The following is a 22408-nucleotide window of genomic DNA, read 5'->3' on the forward strand; positions in this document are numbered from 1 at the left end:
ATGAAAAGTAGCCCCTAACCTGAAGATTCACCTCCACCCTAAGGATGTTTTCACCGATGACTTAGCCCCATGTTTGAAAACACCCAGCTCTTCGGTCATCTCTCAGCCTCTCTTTACCACACTGGCCACAACCTCAGCATTGGCTCTACCCAAATACCCTCCTTCCCTGTAGCCCCCCTCCCTGTGCCCCAGCCCCAGGAGCGCTGCCTGATAGGGACGAGCATGTTACCAAGGCTGGACTCTCACTGCTGCCCAAGCATTAGGCAGGGTGATTCAGGCTGGACTCCCCTAGGTCCCCTGAGGCTGTGGTGGGGTGGGGGTGGGCTGAAGCTGGGCAACCACCTCAGCCAGGTTGGTGGAGCCTCCCTGACCATTTCCACCTCCTCAGGGGATGGAGGATGGAGGCCCAGGTGGCTCACAGAGCTGTGGACACTGAGGGATGGGGTTCCCGCTGCATACCGGGCCCTTTGCCCGATTCATCGGAACTCAGGCTCCTTGCCCAGTGGGATCATTCTTGGTGCCTTCAGGGCAGACTTAGTATTTTCCTTCCTCCCTCCCTCCCTCCCTCCCTCCCTCCCTCCCTCCCTCCCTCCCTCCCTCCCTCCCTCCCTCCTTCCTTCCTTCCTTCCTTCTTAATCTTCAACCAAGGATATTTTTTTTAGTGGGAGGGATGGAGGGGGCAGAGAGAGAGAGAGAGAGAGAAACGTTGATGTGAGAGCGATGCATGGGCTGGTTGCCTCCCACATCACCCCTACAGGGGCTGGAGATCGAACCTGCAACCCTTGGGTGCGAGGCCTGATGCTCTAACCATAGAGCCACACCCGCCAGACTTAGTACTTTCTAAACAACTGCACGAGGAGGAAAGTCAGATCTGCCTTTGAAGAAGGAGAGTCCTCTGCCTCCCTGAGCCAGCAGCCAAGGAGCCCTGGGACCCGGTTCAGGCCCTCTCCCCTAAGCAGAGAACGAGCCGCGCCCCGGCTGGGACCTGTCAGCGCCCTGACCCTGGGAGCCCCGCGCCTGGCCTCACCTGTGCCAGGCTGACCCGTCTCCCCGCGCCCCGAGTCAGGAGCGCCAGGACGCCGCGTTGACGGGCTCAGCGACCCGCAGCCTTGGGCTTCGGGACTCCCCTGCGGTGGGTTTCACACTCCGGGGACCAGGAGCACCCCCCAGTCCCTACCCGAGGAGCTCCGGATCCTAGAGGGGGGACCAGAGCGCAGAAACGCACCCAGGGGGAGCTCGAAGCCCGACGCAACGCTGCGAACGCCCTCCCCGGCGGTGGGCTGGGGACTCGGACGGGACAGCCGCGGGCACACTGCCCACCCCCAGCCCAGCCGTGCCCAGCCCACCGGAAATGACGGCGCCCGCGGTGCTGACGTTAGAGGGTCTCGGTCCCTCCCAGTCGCGCGAGTCGCGCTGGGGGAGGGCCAGGGTGCCCGGCCGGAGCCTCTGGACCCTCGCCCCCCCCCCCCACTGCTAATCTTGGGTTGAGGTCAAGGGATCGGGCGGCACAGGACACCTTCCTCGGTGCCCTTCCCCTGCAGGCCCAGCTGCCGCCCAGCCTGTCCTCAGACATCCCAGCGCTGGGCACCGCTGCACTGAATGCTCTTGCCCCATGGGTCCTGTCCACCAGTCTGAGGTCAGTGCCTGGCGGGGTAAGGCACTTAAACATTTGAATGGGTGAGGTCATCTGGTGTCCCTCCCTTCCCCCAACAGGCCATCTGAGCCTGTCCCAGACACGATTCTCACAGTTCCTGTGGTCAGGAAGTGCTTCCATATGTCTACCTCAAATCCTGCGGTTAAACCCTCCAGGCCTGCCATTTAGGATGCGTATGCTGAGTGTCCTCCCGCGGCCTCACCCTACTCCTCCAGTACCAGCTCACAGGGTTGCTGGGAGGCTCCGGCGAGTTAACACAGGCCCAGTGCTTAGGGCAGGGCCTGGGCCATGCCGGCATCAGTCTGTTTGCCTCGAGGGTCATTATTATTATAACTATTTTTACCTGGAGGATCTATTCCTCTCTCATCACTACCTCTCTTCTGGCAAGGCTCCTGGGATGGCCTGTCCAGGGACCTTGCATTCCCAGTAGAGAGTGGGGGCCCGGGGTGGGGGGCAGGTGAGGCTTTCGGTTAAGGCCAGAGCCGTGGGCCTAAGAGACCTGTGGGGAAGCTCCGGGCACTGCCGGCTGCCTGGGCTCCCACGGTGCCTTGCATGCCCACTGCACGCCCGGATCCATCTGTCAGACGAGAGCTCCTTAAGGGCAGGCGCATGGCAGGTGCCCAATGAATGGAGAAATGAGCGCCCCAAAACCAGCGGCACAATCATGCCCCTCGGCCCTTCCTCATGCAGCTCAGATCCACCTGCCCTACCTGAAACGCTCCTAAAAGCACTAAAAAACGAATCTGAGAAACAGTTGGTGAATGTATCATTCCTACCGACTGAAGTGGACAACCAAAGGGGCTCCATCTTCCACGGTCGCCCAGGAGTCATCTCCACCCCCTTATCCAATAGGTCGTTTCCGTGCGGGAGGCCAGTGCGAGGCGCCGGGGTTGCAGGGGGCAGGACAGGCCCAGGCTCTGCTCACACGAAGCTTGCATTTCACGAGGAGAGAAGTGTTTAAAACGGTGGTAAAGTTTTAGGAAACACCAGGGGCTGAAACAACAACAGCTGGGGATGGGAAAACTGTCAGGAAAAGAGGCTTTAAAGATAAGACCCCAGGATGAGAAGGGGACAGGCACACGGAGAGTGGGAGGAGCATGTCCCAGGCAGAAGGAACAACCTGTGCAGAGATTCTGGGCAGACAGCTGGGGGGGGGGGTGTGAGGAAATGTGGGAGGACCAGTGTGTCGAGCCCGGGGCTCCAGGGGAGGGGAGCAGCTGGGCAAGGCCGTGGAGGGCAGGGAGGGCGCCGTGCAGCCTGAAGAAATTGTTCCTAAAAAAGGACTGAGGTGTTTTTAATGGGGAGTGTCGTGAGCTGCATTTTACAACTGCTCGGCTGTCCTGCAGGGAAGAGATTAGAGGGGGCAGGAGGCATGGAGGCTGCTGTAGATGGGAGATGATGGGGTCCCTGGCTAGGGGGACAGTGGAGATGATACATGTTTGGGGAATAACATCAAGACGTGGTGATGACTTGGACTTGGGGTGACAAGAAGAGAGGTGTTCTAAGCCAGAACACCTGGGAGGTGCGATTTACTGAGATGAGAACACTTACAGACAAAGGTCGGGAGAGAGGATGGGACTTAGGGGGCAAAATGTGGAGAAGAGAATCACCCACAATGTGGCAGTTTATTTTTTTTAATAAACATATCCTGAGGATATGTTTATTGATTTTAGAGAGGGAGGAAAGGAGAGAGAGAGAGGGAAAAATATCAGTGTGAGAAACATAGGCACCCAGATGGGGGTGTCAAACCCACAGCCTGGGTATGTGCCCTGACCAGGAACTGAACACAGGATGATGCCCAACCAACTAAGCCACACTGGCCAGGGCTCAGACACTTTTCTTTTTTGCACCCTTTGGGACACTCCCTCTCAGAGCCCAGGGCCTGGCTATGAGAGGCCCAGGCCATGCAGGAATCCCATGTAGATGATTCCAGATTCAGCCCCAGCTGAGCCCAGCCTTTAAGTCTTCCCAAGATGCCACATGCCAGGTATGTGAGTGGAGAAGCTTCCAGATGATTCCAGCACCCAGCTGTGCCGAGTTAACCCCGCCCCTAGCCATGCTAGTCTTCCCAGCTGAGACCCTAGACATTGTGGAGCAGACACAAGCCCCCTCAGCTGGGTCCTGCCTGAATTACTGACCACTGAATTTATAATACATGTTGTTTTACACCAAGATTGGTGAGGAGGCAGCAAGAGTCCCTAAAACATGCGTCAAATTGACAATCAAGGTTCCACATGGCCAACATCACCTGCATCTTTAGTCACCATACACCTGTGACCACCCAGGTCCAACCCTCATCTCTCACCTCCCAGCTGCATTCCCTGTGTTTGGGTCACTGTCTTTCCTGCAGCAGCCAGAATGACTTTGCTAAGACATAATGACATTATCCTCCTGCTTCCAAGGCTCCTGTTGCTCATAGAATGAGGTAAAAGCTCCTTAACAGGATACATCAGCCCTTTATGCTCTGGTCCTGGCCTGCCTCTCAAGCTTTATCTCCTGTCACTCTCTCTACTTCACCCTACCTACGTGTTTCCATTCTCTGGTTGTCCCAGGCTCTCTACCCATCTGAGCCTTCCTTCTGCTCTCTCTACCTGCCTGGATGTGGGACATGTTCCATTTGCCCTTTCCAATCTCTTTCCATTGTCTTCACCTGCTCCATGCCCGGGAGGCTCAAGCTTTTGAGGGCCACATCTGTGGGTCCTTTGCTCTCTTGCTGTCTGAGGGTCCACCGATGCAAAGCACCAGCAGGAAATGGAGGGGAGAGGAGTGAAGGTGGGGTATCTATCCAACAGCGCCACCCTTCCAGACCCTGGGAGGCCACTGCTCCTGTGGGCCCTCTCCTACAGCTGGGCTTCCTTTAGGCTTAAGGATGGCCCAGGCTCCCCACTGCTTCTAGCCCTTACTAAGTGTCAATATTTGGTATGTCAGGCTTTTTTATAACCCATCCTAATAGGCATATAATGGTTATCATATTGTGGTTTCAATTTGCATTTCTCCAATGACTTAGATTCAGAGTTTTAATGCTACTCTGGGCTGGACTGGAGTTGGGTGGTTTGTAGAGTGGACTTGTGTGTTTTTTTTTTGGTGTTTTTTTAAATGTCAAATAAAGGTACCATTCATTCATTCATTATCTCAGAGCGATCAGAAAAGCCATGGAGCCTACTCAGGATTTCATCCAGGGCAGGGAAAACACACCTCTGGAGCAAGGACTGGCCTATTCTGTCCAGTCTGCTCACTCAGCGACATATGGACACCCTGTCCCTCTCTTTCTTGCCTCCACACCTGTCCTACTCTGCCTTTGTGCCACCCCTTTGCTGCCTAGGTAGTGCATCCCTCATTTTTCACCTGTGGGATTTCTATCTAAGCTAAATGTCACCTCCTGTTGAAGCATCTAGGATTTCCAGAAGCTTCCAGACATAGCATGCAAGATGATGTTGTGGAAAAAGTGCAACAACCTCTTTTGGGGTGAGTTGGATTTGCTTTTTTTTTGGCTTTGTTCCTTACAAGTTGTGAGACTTTCGGCAAGTGACTTAAATTTTTTTTTGAGCCTCAGTTTTCCCAAGTGTACAGTGCAGATGATACGTACCTCAGAGGTAGGGTTCTGTTGTCAGCGATATTGTCATCACATTATTATTATTGTTTATTATTATTATTATTACGACTGCTGTGCCTCTATCAAAGGCTCACTGGCTGAATCATGGCTAATTCTTTTCTTGACTCTCTGCCTAGATAATTGCTCGTAAAGGATAGGCCCTGTGTGTGCTCGGGTCCCTGACACAGTGTTGCTAAATACCAGTCCCTCGACACATTTGTTGAAATGGATGGACTTAAAAGGGTTTTCAGGGAAGGCAGGTGGCCAGGAAGGAGTTGTGGGACCCACAGGGACCCCAGCTCTGATCAGGGCCCCGGGAGCTGCTTTCCTGGAGCCGGGGAAGGGAGTCAGTCTCCCTTCCACAGAGCGCAAGGCTGAGCTGGGGGCTGCCTGGACCCCTGGGTTTGACAGGTCAGAAAAAAAGGAACCAAGAGAGGAGATGCTAAAAAAAAAAGAAAAGAAAGGGGAGGACAGGGATTGACAAGGAAGAAGCTCAGTGGAGAGGAGAGCGGGCTGAGAAAGTGTGGGCCCAGAGATGGCGCGGGGACCAGTGCTGAGGATGGGCGGGGGGCTGGGAGGATTGCGCGCCCTGGGGCTGGGTGGAGATGGGGGGTGGAGCGGGGACCGGGCTCGGACGCGGGAGGAAGGGCGCGGAGGCAGCGGGTCCAGCTGAGGAGAACGCGGGGCCTGCGGCTGCTCGGCTGCTTAGGGTCGGAGGGTAGACGCCCGGGGCCCGGAGTGGACACCGCTGCGCCGGGCAGGTGTTGGGGGCGGGGCGACGGGGGCGGAGCCTGCCGGGGGCGGGGCCAAGCGGGGGCGGGGCCGACGCCGGGCGGGGAGGCGGGCGGGGCGCAGCGCTCCTCCCGGCTCTGCGAGAGCGGCGCGGGCCGCGGAGCTGGAGCCGGCGCTGGATCCCGAGCCGGGGCTGGGGCGGGAGTCGGGGTCGGGGTCTGGGCCGGGGCCGGGGCCGGGCCGGAGCGGGCTCCAGCGACATGGGGGCGGCCGACTCCAAGCTGAATTTCCGAAAGGCGGTGATCCAGCTCACCACCAAGACGCAGGTGCGCCGGGGGCCCCGGCCTCCCCTCCCACCTGCCGGGCTGGGGGCTGGGCAGGGCCGCGGGGAGGGGTGCTGTGAGGACTGGGCTTGCCCCGAGACGGGGGAACCAGCGGGGCCGGCGGGTGATACAGAGGCCAGGGCCGGAGCCGAACCCCTTGGCCTGTGCCCCGAGGCTCCATCCCCTAGCCCTACCCCTCCACCCCCAGCCTTCCTCCCGGGAACGTCCCTCTCCCCGCAGCCGCGGCTGCTACCTTAGGCTGACGTGTGCCTGCTCCCCGAGCCGGCGTCGCAGCTGTCGGTCCCCCGCGCGTCCCCCGCCCCCTCCGCTCCTCCAGCCCAGCATCTTTAGCCTCTCCCCGCCTCCACCCACCCATCCACCTCCCTGCTCCCCTCCCTGCCCCTCGGTGCCCGCGGGTCCCTGACACACAGGCCGGGCTGACTCAATGCAAACAAAGCCGGGCCGGCGTCCGCCCTGGTCGGGGAAACAGCTGGTGCGCGGCGGCAGCAGCCTGGCTGGGCCCAGGTCGATGCCCAGGGCAGGGAAGGCCCAGCAACCTGGCAAGGGGACTTGTTCCCAGGCCCGTGGAGTCCGGTTTCCCAGCTGGGATCACTCCTGAACGGGGGCTCCTCCTCTGAGGCCCAGCTGTGGGGATGGCTGTGTTTGCCGTACCCGCTCTTCCCTGGGTGAGGGCTGATGAACCTCCAGATTGCCCTTGACCTGCCGGTGTCGGGCCTGGGGGCGTCTTGCAGCCTAGTCCATGCATGCACACTCCCCCGGGGCCACAGGTGGCACAGAAGCCACCTCCTTGCCTCCCAGAAAATGGGTCCTGGCCCCAGCAAGGCAGCTTCCTTGCTCACCCCGTCTCACCCTTGAATTCGGCCATTCTGGCCACAGGTGCCGGCCCTGACTCCCCAGATCCCTCACTTTCAAGAGAGTCAGGACCTGCTGCCATTGGGACTTTCCTCTTACCCCCAATCCCACCCCCACCCCGCTGCTCCCCAGGGCTCTCTCTTGCTCTTGGCAGTTAGAATGGGATGGAGGGAACCATTTCCCCACAGCCAGCTGGTCACAGCTCCAGAGGCCAGACCACTGGTCCCACCCTCTCTCGTTGCCATGAGAGAAAGGTCAGGTGCTGGCAAATGCCCAGGGCCTCTGGAGAGTCCAGCTCCGCTGAGAGGTGTTTGATAGAAACCAGACCTTTCTCCTTGCCACTTTCCCCATGGCTCCTGGTTAGTTCTGGCCCTTGGCTCTCTAGGGATGGTGCTTCTAGGCCTGTGGGTGGAAGATGGGCCAGCCCCTCAGTGTGGGGCCACAGAGAGAAGAGGGAAGGAGGCTCCTGTGTTTACCTACCTGCCAAGGGAAACACCCTGTTGGAGAAATGAACTATGGGCTGTTGGCTCAGCTGCCAGAGTCCTTTGCTGGGCTAGCAGGACTAGCTCAGCCAGGTTCTAAGGGATCTGAGTGGACTGCTCCAGCCCCTTCCCCAAAATATAGTGATGGAGCTGACTGAGGCATTGCTGTCCCATTTCCCAGCTGAGGATAATGCCTTGGCTTGGGACAGGACCAAAGCCAGAGACCAGCCCCGGTCTCCCTCATGGGGAGCTTTGGGGACCTGTAGGTGGGAAGTGGCCTGGGCCACCTGGAGGGAGAGACCGTCCCTGAAAACTCAGGTCCTGTTTAGTGACCTAGCTTGGGCAGCTTGGGAGTGAGGACCAGATCCCAGATGATCATTTTAGACCTTGCCACTCCATGTCTCTAAGGAGATTCAGGCCAGTTGTCCACAGGGTACCCTACAGCCCTGGGACCTCAGAGGCTGTGCTGTGGACACAGTTTTGCTCTGGGCAGCGGACAAGCCGGCCCAGCGCCTTTTCCCAGGGCCTGAGCCCAAGCCACCACTGCTGGGCCTTCCTGCACTGCATCCTGTTTTCTTCCTGCCCTGGGCTAGGCCTGACCCTGGTCCTGAGGGCCAGTGGCTTTGGCTGTGTTCCCTGAGACTTTCCCAGGTGGGTGGAGCCCTGGAGGGGGACATTCCTGGACCTGGACCATCTCCTAGATCCTGCCTGTTCGGAGGTTCTCTGCTGTTGGGCAGATGAGATCTGATGTGCGTGTGAATGCCATGGTGACACAGTCCTCCAGGCAGGTCACCCTTAGCAGGCTGGAGCACTGTTGGTCCTTCCCTCCCCCCAGAGGGGTTTCAAAAGATACAGCTGGTCCCTCAGGCGGTGGGAGCTCTGCCCTGGCAGAGCTCAGGTAAGAACAGTTTGTTTCCCACCAAGGTAGCTCAGTCCTTGGCCACCCACATTGGGGTGTGATACACCTGGGCCCCAGTGAGTGTCAGAGAGCTGTCCTGGCTGAGGGCTCAAGGTGCCAGCAATCCCCAGCCCCAGGGCCCCTACTTTGGCCTCTGTTCCTCTCCCCCAGCTAACTCGCTCTACCAGTTCTGGGACTGAGGAGGCCCTGGTGCCAGGTTTGTCCAGAGGGCCAAGGCCACACATTGCCCTGGGGTGTGGCTTGGGCAGTGGGCCTGGTTACACCTGGACCTCAGTGAGGCCTGCAACCCCAGCCCTGACTTCGGACAGCCCCACTGGCCCGCAGCCCTGCTTATTGACTGGGCTGAAGGGATCTCTAGGAGTAGTTACAGCCTTTAGCTGAACAAATATTGCCTGAGCATCTGCCATATGCCTCAACTGCAAGGTCAGGGAGGGAGGGCTGGTGGACTAAAGGGGCCTCAGACCCATGGAGTCAGGGACTGTGGTGAGCGACAGCAGGGAGGGAGCAGGGTTCCAAGGTGGGAGGAGGCTTGGGGGAATGGAAATGAACACATGCCCCTTGTCTTCTTCCTGGGGGAGGGGTCTGGTCCCTGGGCGCTTGAGAAAGTCTCCAGGTGGGGAGGCCCCACCAGAGAGGTGGAAGGTCACACAGTCCCTCAGGGACTGGATTAGGCTTTGGGTGCTGAACTCAATGCCCAGCCGACCCCTGACCATCTGTGCCATGTGTCCCCAGCCTGCCTGTGCTGGCCAGGGCTCATGGTAGCTGAAGGATGTCCTTCACCTGGGAAGGCTCCTGGGTACCAGAAGGGATGGAGTAGGGGCCATGGCTTCCCTCTTGGGGGCTTCCTTGGCTACATGTTGGGCAAACTGTGGGCCCTTTGGCAAGGGATTGTGCAACTCTGGACCCTGGGTCCCCCACAGCCCGTGGAAGCCACTGATGACGCCTTTTGGGACCAGTTCTGGGCGGACACGGCCACCTCAGTGCAGGATGTCTTTGCGCTGGTGCCCGCGGCGGAGATCCGGGCCGTGCGGGAGGAGTCACCCTCCAACCTGGCCACTCTGTGCTACAAGGTGAGGGGTGCCTGGTCCCTCACTGCCACTCCCAGCTGAGCCATTTACCACCCTTGTGGGGAAACTGAAGCTGGCCCAGCCCTGGTCCGAGAGGGTGGGCACCCAGCACATCCCGCCACACAGGGCTGGCTGGGCTCTGGGTGCTGGGGAGGTGATCATGGCACCCACCATCTGTGAGGGCTTCCTCCGGGCTAGACCTTGCTGAGCACTTCCCATGGGTCAACTCAGTTAGCTTTCCATGGGCTGCTACGATTAGTGTTGCCATTTTACAGACAAGGAAACTGAGGCTCAGGTGGGTGGTCACTTAGCAAGATCTCCACCGGTGAGTGGTGGACGGGACATGGGCTGGCTGACCCTGTCTGGAGGAGTGGCCCTGTGGGTAGGGCCTCCACTTGTGGCCCCAATGCCTCTCCCCCTCTGGAGCCTGGGGTGCCCACCCTGAGCCACGTGCCAGGCCCCACTCCCCGCCCTTCCAGCGTGCCCCTCTGCCTGTCCCATAGGCTGTGGAGAAGCTGGTGCAGGGAGCCGAGAGCGGCTGCCACTCGGAGAAGGAGAAGCAGATTGTTCTGAACTGCAGCCGGCTTCTCACCCGCGTGCTGCCCTACATCTTTGAGGACCCGGACTGGAGGGGCTTCTTCTGGTCCACAGTGCCCGGGGCAGGGCGAGGAGGGGTTCGTGGGCTTGATCGGGTGGGGCTGGGTGCTCAGCAAGAACCTGGTCCAGGGCAAGAACCAAGTTCAGGGACGGCCACGTTCCCACAGACCTCTCCCGGGCTTTGGGAAGTGCAGGGAAGGGGGAGTGGGTGTTAACTCCTCCCTGAGCCCTGGTTCCTCTCCTATAGGGGTTCTCTGCCCCTGCAGCTGGGCAGAGATGGGCACAGAGCAGCTGGGCCCTCTCCCTCAGTCTCCCACCTGTCCCCACCCTGGGTTTATCTCCAGGCACCTGGCCAGGGGGCGGCCCAGTGGTTCCCTGCAGGATGGAGACTCCAGAGTTTAGGGGACACGTGTGGCCTGGCCCCTCCCAGTCAGTGGGAGGTTTCCTCACTGCTCCCAGTCCACTCCAGGTTCTTTCCCAGTGGGCCCAGACCCCAGCCTTCTCCCCCCAAGTCCCAGGGCCACCTCTCTGTGGCCAGCTACCACTGAGGTGGCCCCTGGGTGCTGTGTCCTGAGCAGGGAGAGGACGATGACGAGAATGCCAGGCCCCTGGCGGAGTCCCTGCTCCTGGCCATTGCTGACTTGCTCTTCTGCCCAGATTTTACTGTCCAGAGCCACCGGAGGAGCACTGTGGTGAGAGCCCCCACCCCCGCCCCGGGCTGGGGAGGGCTCTAGTTCTGGGTTTGGCTGATTGAAGTTGTCTCGTGCGGGATGTTTTGGCTGCTCAGGGAAAGCTGGGCTGCCTGGCATGCATGGTCCCAGGGAGGGGGTGGTGGCTGGCACAGCTGGAGTGGAGCCACCTGGTGCCTGGCCATGCCCCCTGCATCCGGGAGGCTGAGCACAGGCTCCCATTGTCCTCGCCTGGGCGGTGGGTAGGGTGTGGGGCTGGGCATAGGAGGCCTGACCCTTTCACTTCCCGTGGGCCCATGGACTTGACCTTGAGTGCTTTCTGCCTCCCACCTCCACACCCCTCCACACACCCAATTCCATTCCCCTCCCTCACTATCTCTCTCTCCCTGTCTCACTCTGGACTGAGCAAGTAAAAGAACCAGACTGAAGAAAAGTGAGCTTTCAAGAGGCTGAGAACATTCGTTTCTCCCCTGTGCATTAGCACCTGGCAGCTTTGAGAATCTGTCTTTGGGATAACATGAGGCTCTCTGTCCCAGGGACAGTAGGGGACTTAGGCTGGCCACCCGCAGCCTGATCTCTCCCTGACCTTGTCCCCAGGACTTGGCGGAGGACATGCACTCCCTGGACAGTTGTGAATACATCTGGGAGGCTGGTGTGGGCTTCGCTCATTCCCCCCAACCCAACTATATCCACGACATGAACCGGTGAGCTTCTTGGACCCAGAGCTCGCGGCATGCTGGACCCCAGGCCTGGCCCCTGCACAGCCAGGGAGGGAACCATCCGTGGGGCCTTACAAAGAGATGCTGCCCAACATCATGACCCACCAGCCTCACAGGGATAAAACGGGGCCATTTCTTTTCATGGACCGGAGCCGGGGCTGGGCAGGGTGGGCCCGCCCTCCCAGAGAACTGGGATCCTCAGGCACTGAACTCCCTCCCCAAGGACGGAGCTGCTGAAGCTGCTGCTGACGTGCTTCTCAGAGGCCATGTACCTGCCCCCAGCTCCGGACAGTGGCAGCACCAACCCGTGGGTGCAGTTCTTTTGTTCCACGGAGAACAGGTGAGGGGCCCTGGCCTTTCTTTCCCTCTTCCCCTTGTTCCAGGCAGCAGAGCCCTGGAGCTGAGGCCACCTCCAGCTCTAGGATAGGAGTCTTCTTGGATGAGAGGTGCTGCCGTCTGGTGGTCATGACCTATAACTTAATAGCCGCACCTTGTTGCCAGAGCCGTCCAGTGTCCCATTGGGGGGCCCTTGGTACTGGTGCCTGGATCCTCCATCTAGTAGAAATATAATGTGAAACATACATGCAGTTTAAACACTTCCAGGAGTGACATTAAAAAGTAAAAGTGAAACAGGTGAAATTAATTTTAATAATATGCTTGATTTAACCCAACATATCCAAAATATTAGCATTTAACATGTAATCAATATACAAAATTACTGAGATGTTTTGCATTCTCTTTTCATGCTAAGTTTTCAGAATCAGGTGTATGGTTTACGCTTACAGCACATCTCAGTTTGTACCAGCCACATTTTAAGCTCTCGGGAGCTACACCTGGCTTGTATGGGGCAGTGCAGTTTAGACAGCGGATGAGGAGGGGGCACAATGAATACCCTGAAGGGTGGGGAAGCCCGGCTCGCATGGGGGCGCTCATGAGCCATGGGGGCCCATATGAGTGCAAGGAGGTGTCACATGGCGGGATCGAGGCACTTCAGCTGGGCAGCTCCCGCTGTGCCCAGGCTGTGCTGGAGGCACAGGAGTTAGTGTCCCAGAGCCCTGGTTCACCTGCTTACTTCCAGACTCGATGCCCACATGATATGCCTCATTTTTCAGGTTTTCCTGGCCTCCTGCCCAACCTTCCCCACGCCCCTGCCCGGAAGGGAACCCAGGTGACTCCCGCCACCAGCCACAGTCCAGAGCTGGCCAGTTTTCTTTCTCACCAGCCTTATCAGGCAAACGGCCATGTCGTGCCACTCTTTTGACCTCTCTGGGTCTCAGTTTCCTCATCTGTAAGATGAGGAGCTTGAACCCTGACATCTTACAAATCTCTGAATGGAGTCATTCTGTGGCCTGGGAACTGGGTGACTGAGCATGTGTTCTGCTTCTTGTGGGGAAGCCTCCCTCCCTGTGGGCCACCAGCCCCTTCTCAGGAGCCCAGGGAGGGTACCTGTCCCGCAAAACCGGGGCGGGGGGCACATCATTAAACCTTTGCCCGAGTCTGTAGATGGTGCAGCACCAAGACTGAACCCCGATGGAAACTGGCCTTTGGGTGGTTATTGCGTCGACATAGGCCCATCGGTTGTGCGATAGTGGGGGGGCCGTGCCCATGTGGGGCGGGGTATGTGGCATATCTCTGTACCTTCTTCAGTTTTGCTGTGAACCTCTAAAATATAAAGTGTTTTTTAAAAAAATAGAAGAATAGGCTTCACCCCTGGTGGGAGGAATCTAAGGCGTGTGGACAGGACTTCCTACCGAGACCCCTCCTGACAGGCCACCCCTCTTGGTGATAAATTCTTCCTGCCCTCGGCCCCGCCCGGTGTGGGTCCCGGAGGCAGACCAGGCCGCGGAGGTGCCCTTCTACTCAGGAAGGGACAAGCCCCTGGTTCTGCTGTCCGGCCTCCAGCCCAGGCTGGCACTGAAACTCGTGCTGAATGAGCGGGTGGCTGGCTGGGGGCACGGAGGGCCGGGCCTGGCGGGGTCCCTGCAGTCGCCCCTTCTCTCCCGCAGACACGCCCTGCCCCTCTTCACCTCCCTGCTCAACACCGTGTGTGCCTATGACCCTGTGGGCTATGGGATCCCCTACAACCACCTGCTCTTCTCCGACTACCGGGAACCCCTGGTGGAGGAGGCTGCCCAGGTGCTGATCGTCACCTTGGACCATGACAGCGCCACCAGTGCCAACCCCACCGTGGATGGCACCACCACAGGCACCGCCATGGACGATGTTGATGTAAGGATGGGAGGGAGAGGGCAGGGCCTCTGGCCAGGTGGCACCCCCTCTGGCAGAGCTGGGTAAGGGATACCCAGTGGGTACCTCATGGTGAGCCTGGGGGTCAAGGGGCACAGCTGCCAACACCTAGGCCTGGGGTAGGGGCATAGGGTGGGGGCTCCTCCTCACTCCGGCTCCACCCTTGGCAGCCTCCAGGGCCCGAGAACCTGTTTGTGAACTATCTGTCCCGAATCCACCGTGAGGAGGTGAGTTTAGCACTGCTCTTGCTCAGGGGGGTTCTCAGTGCCCATCCCACAGTAGCTATGGCCTTGCAGGGGGTGAGGGGATGCAGGTGAGACAGGAGTGGGAGAGTTCTGACCCTAACATAAAGGAACCACAGTCCCCATGGACTCAGGCCACCCCAGTAAAATAGAGTAGGTCTGTGAGGGTTTCAAAATGCAGAAAAGGGGTGATGGCTTCAACTGGGTGAGGGTAGCTGGGAAGGCTTCCAGGAGGAGGTGGCTCTGATGTCAAATTTCTCAAAGGTCGAGGGAGGGGATGTAGTGGACCTAAAGGCCAGGCAGACCCAAGTTCATGTGTCTTGTGACCTTGGGGGCTCGGTTATGTGATCCCAAAGCTCTAACTTCTGCAGCTGTAACATGGGGACAGCAGCTATTCACTTGCCTTGTTGTGAGGATTAATTGAGAGCACAGCCCAATGTGTAGTAGGTGCTCAGTGAGTGGCCCTTCTTGGCGGAAGGGGCCTTCCAGGCCAGCCTTGGACTCATCTTCCTGAGGGGCTCACCCCAAGACAGCTATTGATGATGTCAGAATCTGGGCCTCTCAGGCTCTCAGGGTGGAGTCAGGTTTGGGGAAGTGAGGAGGCATTTGTAGGGAGCTGGACTGGACAGGCCCCTGCTCTCCCTCCCAGGACTTCCAGTTTATCCTCAAGGGCATAGCCCGGCTGCTGTCCAACCCCCTGCTCCAGACCTACCTGCCCAACTCCACCAAGAAGATCCAGTTCCACCAGGAGCTGCTGGTCCTCTTCTGGAAGCTCTGTGACTTCAACAAGGTGGGCCAGCTGCAGGGCACAGCCTGGCGGGCAGTGGTCCGCCCTTGTGAGGAGTGGCCACTCAGCCTAGGCCAGGGATGGGGACAGTGTCTGGGGAGACTCCCAGGAAGGGGAAAGGGTGGGGCGGAGCTGCCCCCCTGACCCTGCCCGCCTGTTCCCTCCCCCTCCCCCAGAAATTCCTCTTCTTTGTGCTAAAGAGCAGCGATGTGCTGGACATCCTGGTCCCCATCCTCTACTTCCTCAACGATGCCCGCGCAGATCAGTGTAAGGAGGGGTGGGCTCAGGATGGGCGGGGTCCCTGAGAGGGGTGGTCCCGCCGGTCTCTCCGTCTCCCAGGAGCTCAGGCCTGGTGCCCTGAGGGGGGCTTTTTCCAGTTCCCCCAGGATGGGCCCCTGCCCATTGGCTCCCTTCCTCCCCTCCCCACCCTGGGTGGTGACGCCCCCCCATGCCACCTGTCGCAGCTCGGGTGGGCCTGATGCACATTGGTGTCTTCATCTTGCTGCTTCTGAGTGGGGAGCGGAACTTCGGGGTGCGGCTGAACAAGCCCTACTCAGTGCGCGTGCCCATGGACATTCCGGTCTTCACGGGTACCCATGCTGACCTGCTCATTGTGGTAAGGGGACACCTGGGTGCATGGGGTGATGTCCTCTTGGCTGAGTTTGGAGGCAGAGGGGACCCCATGGCTGCCCCTCTGCTCCCCCCGGCAGGTGTTCCACAAGATCATCACCAGTGGGCACCAGCGGCTGCAGCCCCTCTTCGACTGCCTGCTCACCATCGTGGTGAACGGTAGGGCCCAGAGCACGCCTTCGCCCTGCTCACCGACAGGTGGCGCTAGGCCACAGGCGAACCTTCCAGCGGCTCCCTGGTTCAAGCCCACCTTGTCCCGTAGAAATATAAGGGCAGCCACCTATATACTGGTCAGTTTTCTAGTAGCCACATTAAAAAAGAAAGAAAGAGGTGACAATAATTTTTTTTAAAAAAATATATCTTTATTGATTTCAGAGAGAGGAAAGGAGACGGAGAGAGAGAGATAGAAACATCAATGATGAGAGAGTCATTGACTGGCGGCAGCCTGCAATCCGGGCATGTGCCCTGACCGGGAATCGAACCCTGATCGCCTGGATCCTAGGTCGACGCTTTAACCACTGAGCCACGCCTGGCCGGGCAACAATAATTTTATAGTATATTTTATTTAACCCACTATCCAGGGTACCATCATCTCAAAAAATTATTGGCTTGGACCAGCTCAGTCCTGGGTGCAGTGATGTGGCCCACCCACCATGGAGGGCTGCAGACAGCTGCCTGGGAGGGGAGGGGGCTCAGGTTGGCTGGAGAGCTGGGCCCAGCAAGGTGGTAGTGGTGGGCTGGGGCACGATGACTCTAATGTGGCCACCTTTTGGAGACCGTGGTCCTGGGTGGGAGGGACTGATTTTCCTGTGGTCTGGTTTCGACTCCAGGAGGAGGGGTGGTGCAGGGCCTCTAGCTCCACTGGAGTTCAGGGACCTTCCCTTAATTGTTCACCCCCTGGCTCTATTGCTCAAACCTGAACCAAGCACCAGCTAAGTGTGGCCGGCTCGGAGAATGCATTTGTGAACCAGACAGCCGCTGTCCCTGCCCCAGCTTGGTGAGGCAGAGGGACATGAGACAAAGAAGCACGCAGGGCGATCAATATGTGCCTTTGAGATGTGTGCAGCACTTCGTCTCTGATCCCCCCTCACAGGCTGTGTAAAAGCTGTGTGCCTAATTATGTGGAGAATGTCAAGTGGCTATTCTAGCAAGACCTAAAGCTCATGAGTTTGTATTCCTGCCCAATAGTATTATAACTGGGGAACTCTGGGCAAGTTTCATACCTCTCCGAGCTTCAGTGTCCTCATCTGTAAAATGGGGATGGTTTCGTCTGTGTCTCACCCCCCTCTCAGAGGTGGGGAGGAGTGGGGAGATGGTGTGCGTGAGTGGTTTTGTAAACAGTACAGCTGTCCACTTGGTGGAGGGACAAGTGTGGGGCCTAAACTGCTCCCTGGGGCTCTGCAGAAGTCATGGCCAGGGTGGCCTTGGCCTCTCGGGGTGCGCTCTCCCTGGCTTTTCAGGGACTTCGCAGGCAGGGGGTGGGGAGGGCTTGGGAGCAGGAGCATCTCGTCCTGCTCAGGCCCAGGACGTGCAGGGATGGCTGATGGGGGCCCAGGAGTAAGCTGAGCCCTCCCCTTCAGTGTCCCCCTACCTCAAGAGCCTGTCCATGGTGGCTGCCAACAAGCTGCTGCACCTGCTGGAGGCCTTCTCCACCACCTGGTTCCTCTTCTCTGCTGCTCAGAACCACCACCTGGTCTTCTTCCTCCTTGAGGTCTTCAACAACATCATCCAGTACCAGTTTGACGGTGAGGCACCGTCCAAGCCCCGGGCCTGGCCTCGGGGGCGAGGAGACCTTGTTAACTCTGTGGCTCTTGACACATAACCTCACTGGGCCTCAGTTTCCCATCTGTGGGATGGTCATAGTGATAGTACGAAGAGGCCCTATCTCAGAGGGTGTTGGGAGGATTATGTAAAATAACTTACAAAAACAGTTAGCACAGGGCCTGGTGACTTAAATATGAGCAGTTATTATTATTTCCAAAATAAGTAAAATTTGCAGGGAAAAGCATTTTGGAGACGGGCACAGGGGGAGCTCAGCCCAGAAGCTCTTTTCCAAAAAGGTCCATCTTGGTGTAGCCACAGTTGGCACACACCACTGGGTGCTAGGGCCACTGGGTGCTGGCCTTGCCCAGGCTCCTTCTCTTGGGCGTGTCTCCTCCCCCTGGGTCGACACCCTCCCGTCCTCCAAATTCCCTGTCCCAGGAAGCCCCCAGGTGGAGCGGGAGGCAAGGGGCCTCCCTGAAGCGAGACACTCCCTCCCCACAGGCAACTCCAACCTGGTCTATGCCATCATCCGGAAGCGCAGCGTCTTCCACCAGCTGGCCAACCTGCCCACCGACCCGCCCGCCATCCACAAGGCCCTGCAGCGGCGCCGAAAGGCCCCAGAGCCCTTGTCCCGCACCAGCTCACAGGAGGGCGCCTCCATGGAGGGCTCCCGCCCCGCCGCCCCCGCCGAGCCCGGCACCCTCAAGACCAGCCTGGCGGCCACCCCAGGTCTGGCTCTGGCAGGTGGCAGAGGGTGTGGAGACCGGTATGGTTGGGGGGTGGACAGGGTCTTTGGGGTGTGTCACCCCATCTCTGGCAACAGAAACAGCTTGAGTTGGGATGGCAACTGGGGTGGGGGCAGAGACACTGGAGTACAGAGGGGAAGCTTATTGGGGCTCTGGGCCTCAAGCCTGGGTGTGGGCTCTGGGAGGGGTGGGCACAGGGGTGGGGGCATTGGGCCATCAGGCAGAGGGTCTCTAAAGTGGGTGGAGGAAAGAGGGAGCCTCGAGGGAGCGGCCCAGTGGAGATGCTGTCTAGGAGGGGCACTGGGCAGGTGTCCTCACGCCCCTCTGGGCCCCCCAGGCATTGACAAGCTGACGGAGAAGTCTCAGGTGTCAGAGGATGGCACCTTGCGATCCGTGGAGCCCACACGCCAACAGAGCTCCGCAGACGGCAGTCCAGCTGAGGAGGTGGGCGACAGGGCTCCTGGAGTTGGGTGAGGCTGGGCGCTCCCTTTCTCCCTTGGCCAGCCAAGGCACTTTGGGGCCGCTTGCAGCAGAGGGCAGGCGCCTGGCTGGCTCTCTGGGGAGGGGGCTTTCACCGATTCCTCCCTTTTTTATTGATCATGGGGTTGAGCCCTTGACCTTCAGCCTCTCATCCATCAGCCTTATCTGAGGCTGGGCTGGCCTTTACCCTAAACCTGTCACTGAGCTGGGCAGGGCCGGGCAGGGCCTGGGGCGCAGGGCAAAGGGTGCCAGGCTGAGCTGTCCCCTCAGTTGGGAGTGAGCCCCCCATGCACACAGGCCAGTGGAGAGACCTCATTGCCCTCATGGGTTCTGGACTGTGGGATGGGCTGGAAGAGGGGCTACTTCTCTGCCCTCTGCCCCAACCCTGTACCTGTGCCTTCCACCCCTTACCCCCATTCCCTTCTCGGGACCAGGAGCCCAGCCAGGCCTGGTGGGAGCAGCAGCGACTGTCCAGTGCATCGGCCAGTGGGCAGTGGAGCCCGACATCGGAGTGGGTGAGGGTTTGGGCAGGTGGCACCCACGTGGGGGCTGGGTCAGGAGCTCCTGGGACTGGGAACAGCTCAGTAAAGGCTCGATGGGAATGTGTCCAAGTCCAAGGACTGGCCTGGGAACCAGACTGAGGATCAGTCCTCCCGGCTGGGTGGCCTTGGTCTCCCTCTGACTCAGTTGCTTCCTCTGTAGCGGGTGGAGCTTCAGTTGCCCACAGCACGAACTTTCTCAATAAATCACCCTTTTCGCTTCCTTCCCTGAATCACTTGCCCATCCCTTGTGTGTTTCCTGAGGTCACCACTACTAATGGCACTTGCATGGGGTGATGAACATACCCACCTGATCATGCTGTTGTGAGGCTCCAAGGGGACAGTGTCTGGCATGTTGTATGTGCTCAGTGCGAGGCCACAGCTCTTACCATGAGAAGTAGCCACCGTTCATGGGTGCTTCCCCGTGCCAGGCCCTTGCTGTTTGCCTTGGGAAGCCTGTAGTTCTGGGTCAGGGGTCAGGCCTGTCCCATAGCCTCTGGCGGCTGCTTCCCCAGCCCGAGGAATCCTGGTGCCCCCCCAGGTCCTCTCCTGGAAGTCGAAGCTGCCGCTGCAGACCATCATGAGGCTGCTGCAGGTGCTGGTGCCCCAGGTGGAGAAGATCTGCATTGACAAGTGAGGCTGTGGTGGGTCACAGCGGGGGTGGGGGCGGGAGGGATAGGTGGGCTTTGAGGAGGGGCCAGTTCAGGCCTGGATGGGGTGTGCCTGGGGCACAGACCTCGGGGGTCCAGGGTGAGCCCCGTGCTCCCCTTGGCCTTCAAGGTGGGCTTTCTACACGAGCATGTTGCAGACCCCCTCACCCTCCCCGGCAGGGGCCTGACGGACGAGTCGGAGATCCTGCGGTTCTTGCAGCATGGCACCCTGGTGGGGCTGCTGCCCGTGCCCCACCCCATCCTCATTCGGAAGTACCAGGCCAACTCGGGCACGGCCATGTGGTTCCGCACCTACATGTGGGGTGTCATCTATCTGAGGTGGGCCACGTGGGGGCGGGGCAGCTACCGGCCTGGGTGGGTCTGGTGTCCGCCTGAGAGCCTGCCCAGTGGGGCTCAGCGGGGGGCTCGGCACCGGGTCCCACCATCCTAGTGGGGTTAATGTCAAGGCAGTCAACCAGGGTGGCCCTGTCTGGTTGTGGGCACCCACAGTCGGGGTGGGACATCGGGGTGGGACGTCAGGGTGGGAGGGGTTTGGGCTGTATCTCTGCGAGGCCTCCCAGGACCCAGGACAACCTACTCCCTCCGCAGGAATGTGGACCCGCCCGTCTGGTATGACACCGACGTGAAGCTGTTTGAGATCCAGCGGGTGTGAGGATGGAAGCCTACAGGGACAGGGGCCGGGGAGGGTGGGGCCCTGGGCCCCCTCAACCATCCCCCCTGCCCCGACCCACCGACCGTTCTGAGCTTTAACTCACTCTGATCAGGGCTGGGGGCTAGCACAGTGACCGAGTCCTAGGTGGCAGGCCCCAGAGGCCCCTTGTGGCTGGGATGCTGGGGATCAGCTCTGACCTTCCCCGAACTCCCCTCCTCGCCCTGGAGCACCCCGTCTCTGCGGCTGTAGGCCCCAGCCGGAGCCCCACCTCCCTTTTTCCCCCTTCAAGACCTGTTTCTATGCTGACCCTCAGTGCCTGCCCAGCTCCTGCGCTGCTCACCCCAGAGGCCATCAGGGCACTGGGCCCTAATGGGTTGCCCAAAAGGGAGCTGAGGGCTGTCTTTTGAGGGACCTGGGCAGGGTGAGGGGCCTGGCCAAGTTTCCTAACCTGAAACCACCTGGTCCAGGCCTGGCTCACTGTCAGGGCCTGTGGGAGGAGGGCGGGTGGCCAGGCTGCTTGAGGAGGGGGCTGGGGACTGGCCGGCTGCAAAAGCCAGATTGGGGTCCCATGCATTTCAGGGTTTTGGAGTAGGGTGTGGAGGGTGTCCTGCTATATTCTTCCAGGGCGGTGGATGCAGCGTGACTCCCTCTAATATCCAGAAGTGGGGCAAAAGGAATGAGGAGGGGTAGCTGTTCAGTCCTCCTGCCCCCACCCACTGCCTGGAGGACTGGGGGGCAGGGTGCCACCGTCTGCCCTCCCCTCCGTCCTCTGGGCTCTGGCCTCTGGCCTCTGGCTCTCCCTCACCCCACCTGTGTCAGTACAATCTTTGCTCTGTACAATCGGCCTCTCCACAATAAACACCCCTCTCCACACCCCGGCTCTTCGTACTTGGAGGGGAGGGTCCAGCTGTGGCCCTTGTCACCAGGGGAGCTGGGGATTCTGCCTCCCAGAGTCAGTCCCCAGAGGGCCTTAGTGCCGGCTGGGAACCTGTGTTTATCATTTTCTTGGGGGTGGGGATGGGGATAGAGAATTGGACCTCTGGGCTGTGGCCGCCCAGAGAAAGAACCTACACAGGAGAGGTGAGGGGCCTACCTCTCAGCTGTCTGTTTCACCCCCAGGGGCCCTGCTGGCCCGGGCAGCCACTGAGAGTACTGGGGGTTCCTGGGGCCTAGGCCTGTGCTTTCCAGTGTCCAGCGTCATGGGGAGGGGCCCAGAGGCATGTGAGAGCTGCCCGCAGGCCTGGGGCTGCCCTCCCCCGGCCTCACCCAGCCTCACCCTGGGCCTGGCCTGGTGTTTGCACTGGGCTCTGGGAGATGGATGGCCTGTCATATCTGCCCTTTCTGCCTGATGGCTGAGGATCCAGCAGGCCTAGGGACCCAGCAGCCAAAGGCCACAGCCCCTGTGCTGAGCCAGCTTGGGAAAGTCACCTGCGGCTCTCTGTCGGAGAGAGGGTGTGCTGATGAGGGGTGGGGGGACTTGAGAGCCCTGGCCCCTCTCTTTCCCCCTCCCATGGATCAGACAAGAACTGGTTTCGACCTCTCCTGGCCCAGAAACAAGACTGTCTCAGCCCACAGCCCTGCCCAGAAGGACAGTCCCTTCCCACCATACCCAAGTGGCAGTTCTGTCCCTGGGAACAAATGCCATGAAGCCCAAATGTAATCAATCAAACAAACAGAGTTTATGGCAGTGGGAGAGAGCTGTTGAACCCTGCCTGGCAGCTAATTAATGAGCTCATTAGGCTGTGTGGGGAAAGCAGGGCAGGGCTGCCTGCCGAGCTGTCTGCTTCCAGGGTGCCCTGGGCCTGGCTTGGACCATGGGCCCTTCTTCAGGCAGGAGGCAGACCCCAGAGATCTGGCTGGGGTGTCCCTCTCCAAGCTCCCCAGACTCAGTCATTTAGGGCTGGCCCTGCCAGAGTAGCTGTGGGGCTTCCTGGGTATATCCTGGGCTGTACTAATGTGGGGGTGAGCTGGGGCAGGCACATGCCCAGTGATCCACTCCCCCC

General features: G+C 59.5%; 1 protein-coding gene across 2 annotated transcripts; it reads left to right on the forward strand.

Moving 5' to 3' along the window:
• Positions 1 to 1584: 1584 nt before the first annotated feature.
• On the forward strand, positions 1585 to 21279 carry HID1 (HID1 domain containing). 2 transcript variants are annotated; one of them, XM_081162708.1, is made up of 19 exons: positions 1585 to 1636; positions 9496 to 9645; positions 10146 to 10316; positions 10818 to 10931; positions 11526 to 11632; positions 11871 to 11987; positions 13654 to 13876; positions 14065 to 14121; positions 14786 to 14926; positions 15100 to 15190; positions 15388 to 15539; positions 15634 to 15712; positions 17134 to 17298; positions 17819 to 18046; positions 18401 to 18507; positions 18978 to 19058; positions 19624 to 19715; positions 19913 to 20071; positions 20342 to 21279. In XM_081162708.1, the coding sequence occupies exons 1-19, from the start codon at positions 1613 to 1615 to the stop codon at positions 20403 to 20405; spliced, it is 2322 nt and encodes a 773-aa protein (XP_081018834.1). In that variant the 5' UTR covers positions 1585 to 1612; the 3' UTR covers positions 20406 to 21279. The 2 variants fall into 2 exon arrangements, with proteins under 2 accessions (XP_081018834.1, XP_081018833.1); XM_081162707.1 differs by lacking the exon at positions 1585 to 1636 and adding an exon at positions 6109 to 6304.
• The last annotated feature ends 1129 nt before the right edge of the window (positions 21280 to 22408 follow it).

Source organism: Miniopterus schreibersii (genome assembly GCF_964146895.1).
Source record: "Miniopterus schreibersii genome assembly, chromosome: 16".
Lineage (NCBI taxonomy): Eukaryota > Metazoa > Chordata > Mammalia > Chiroptera > Miniopteridae > Miniopterus > Miniopterus schreibersii.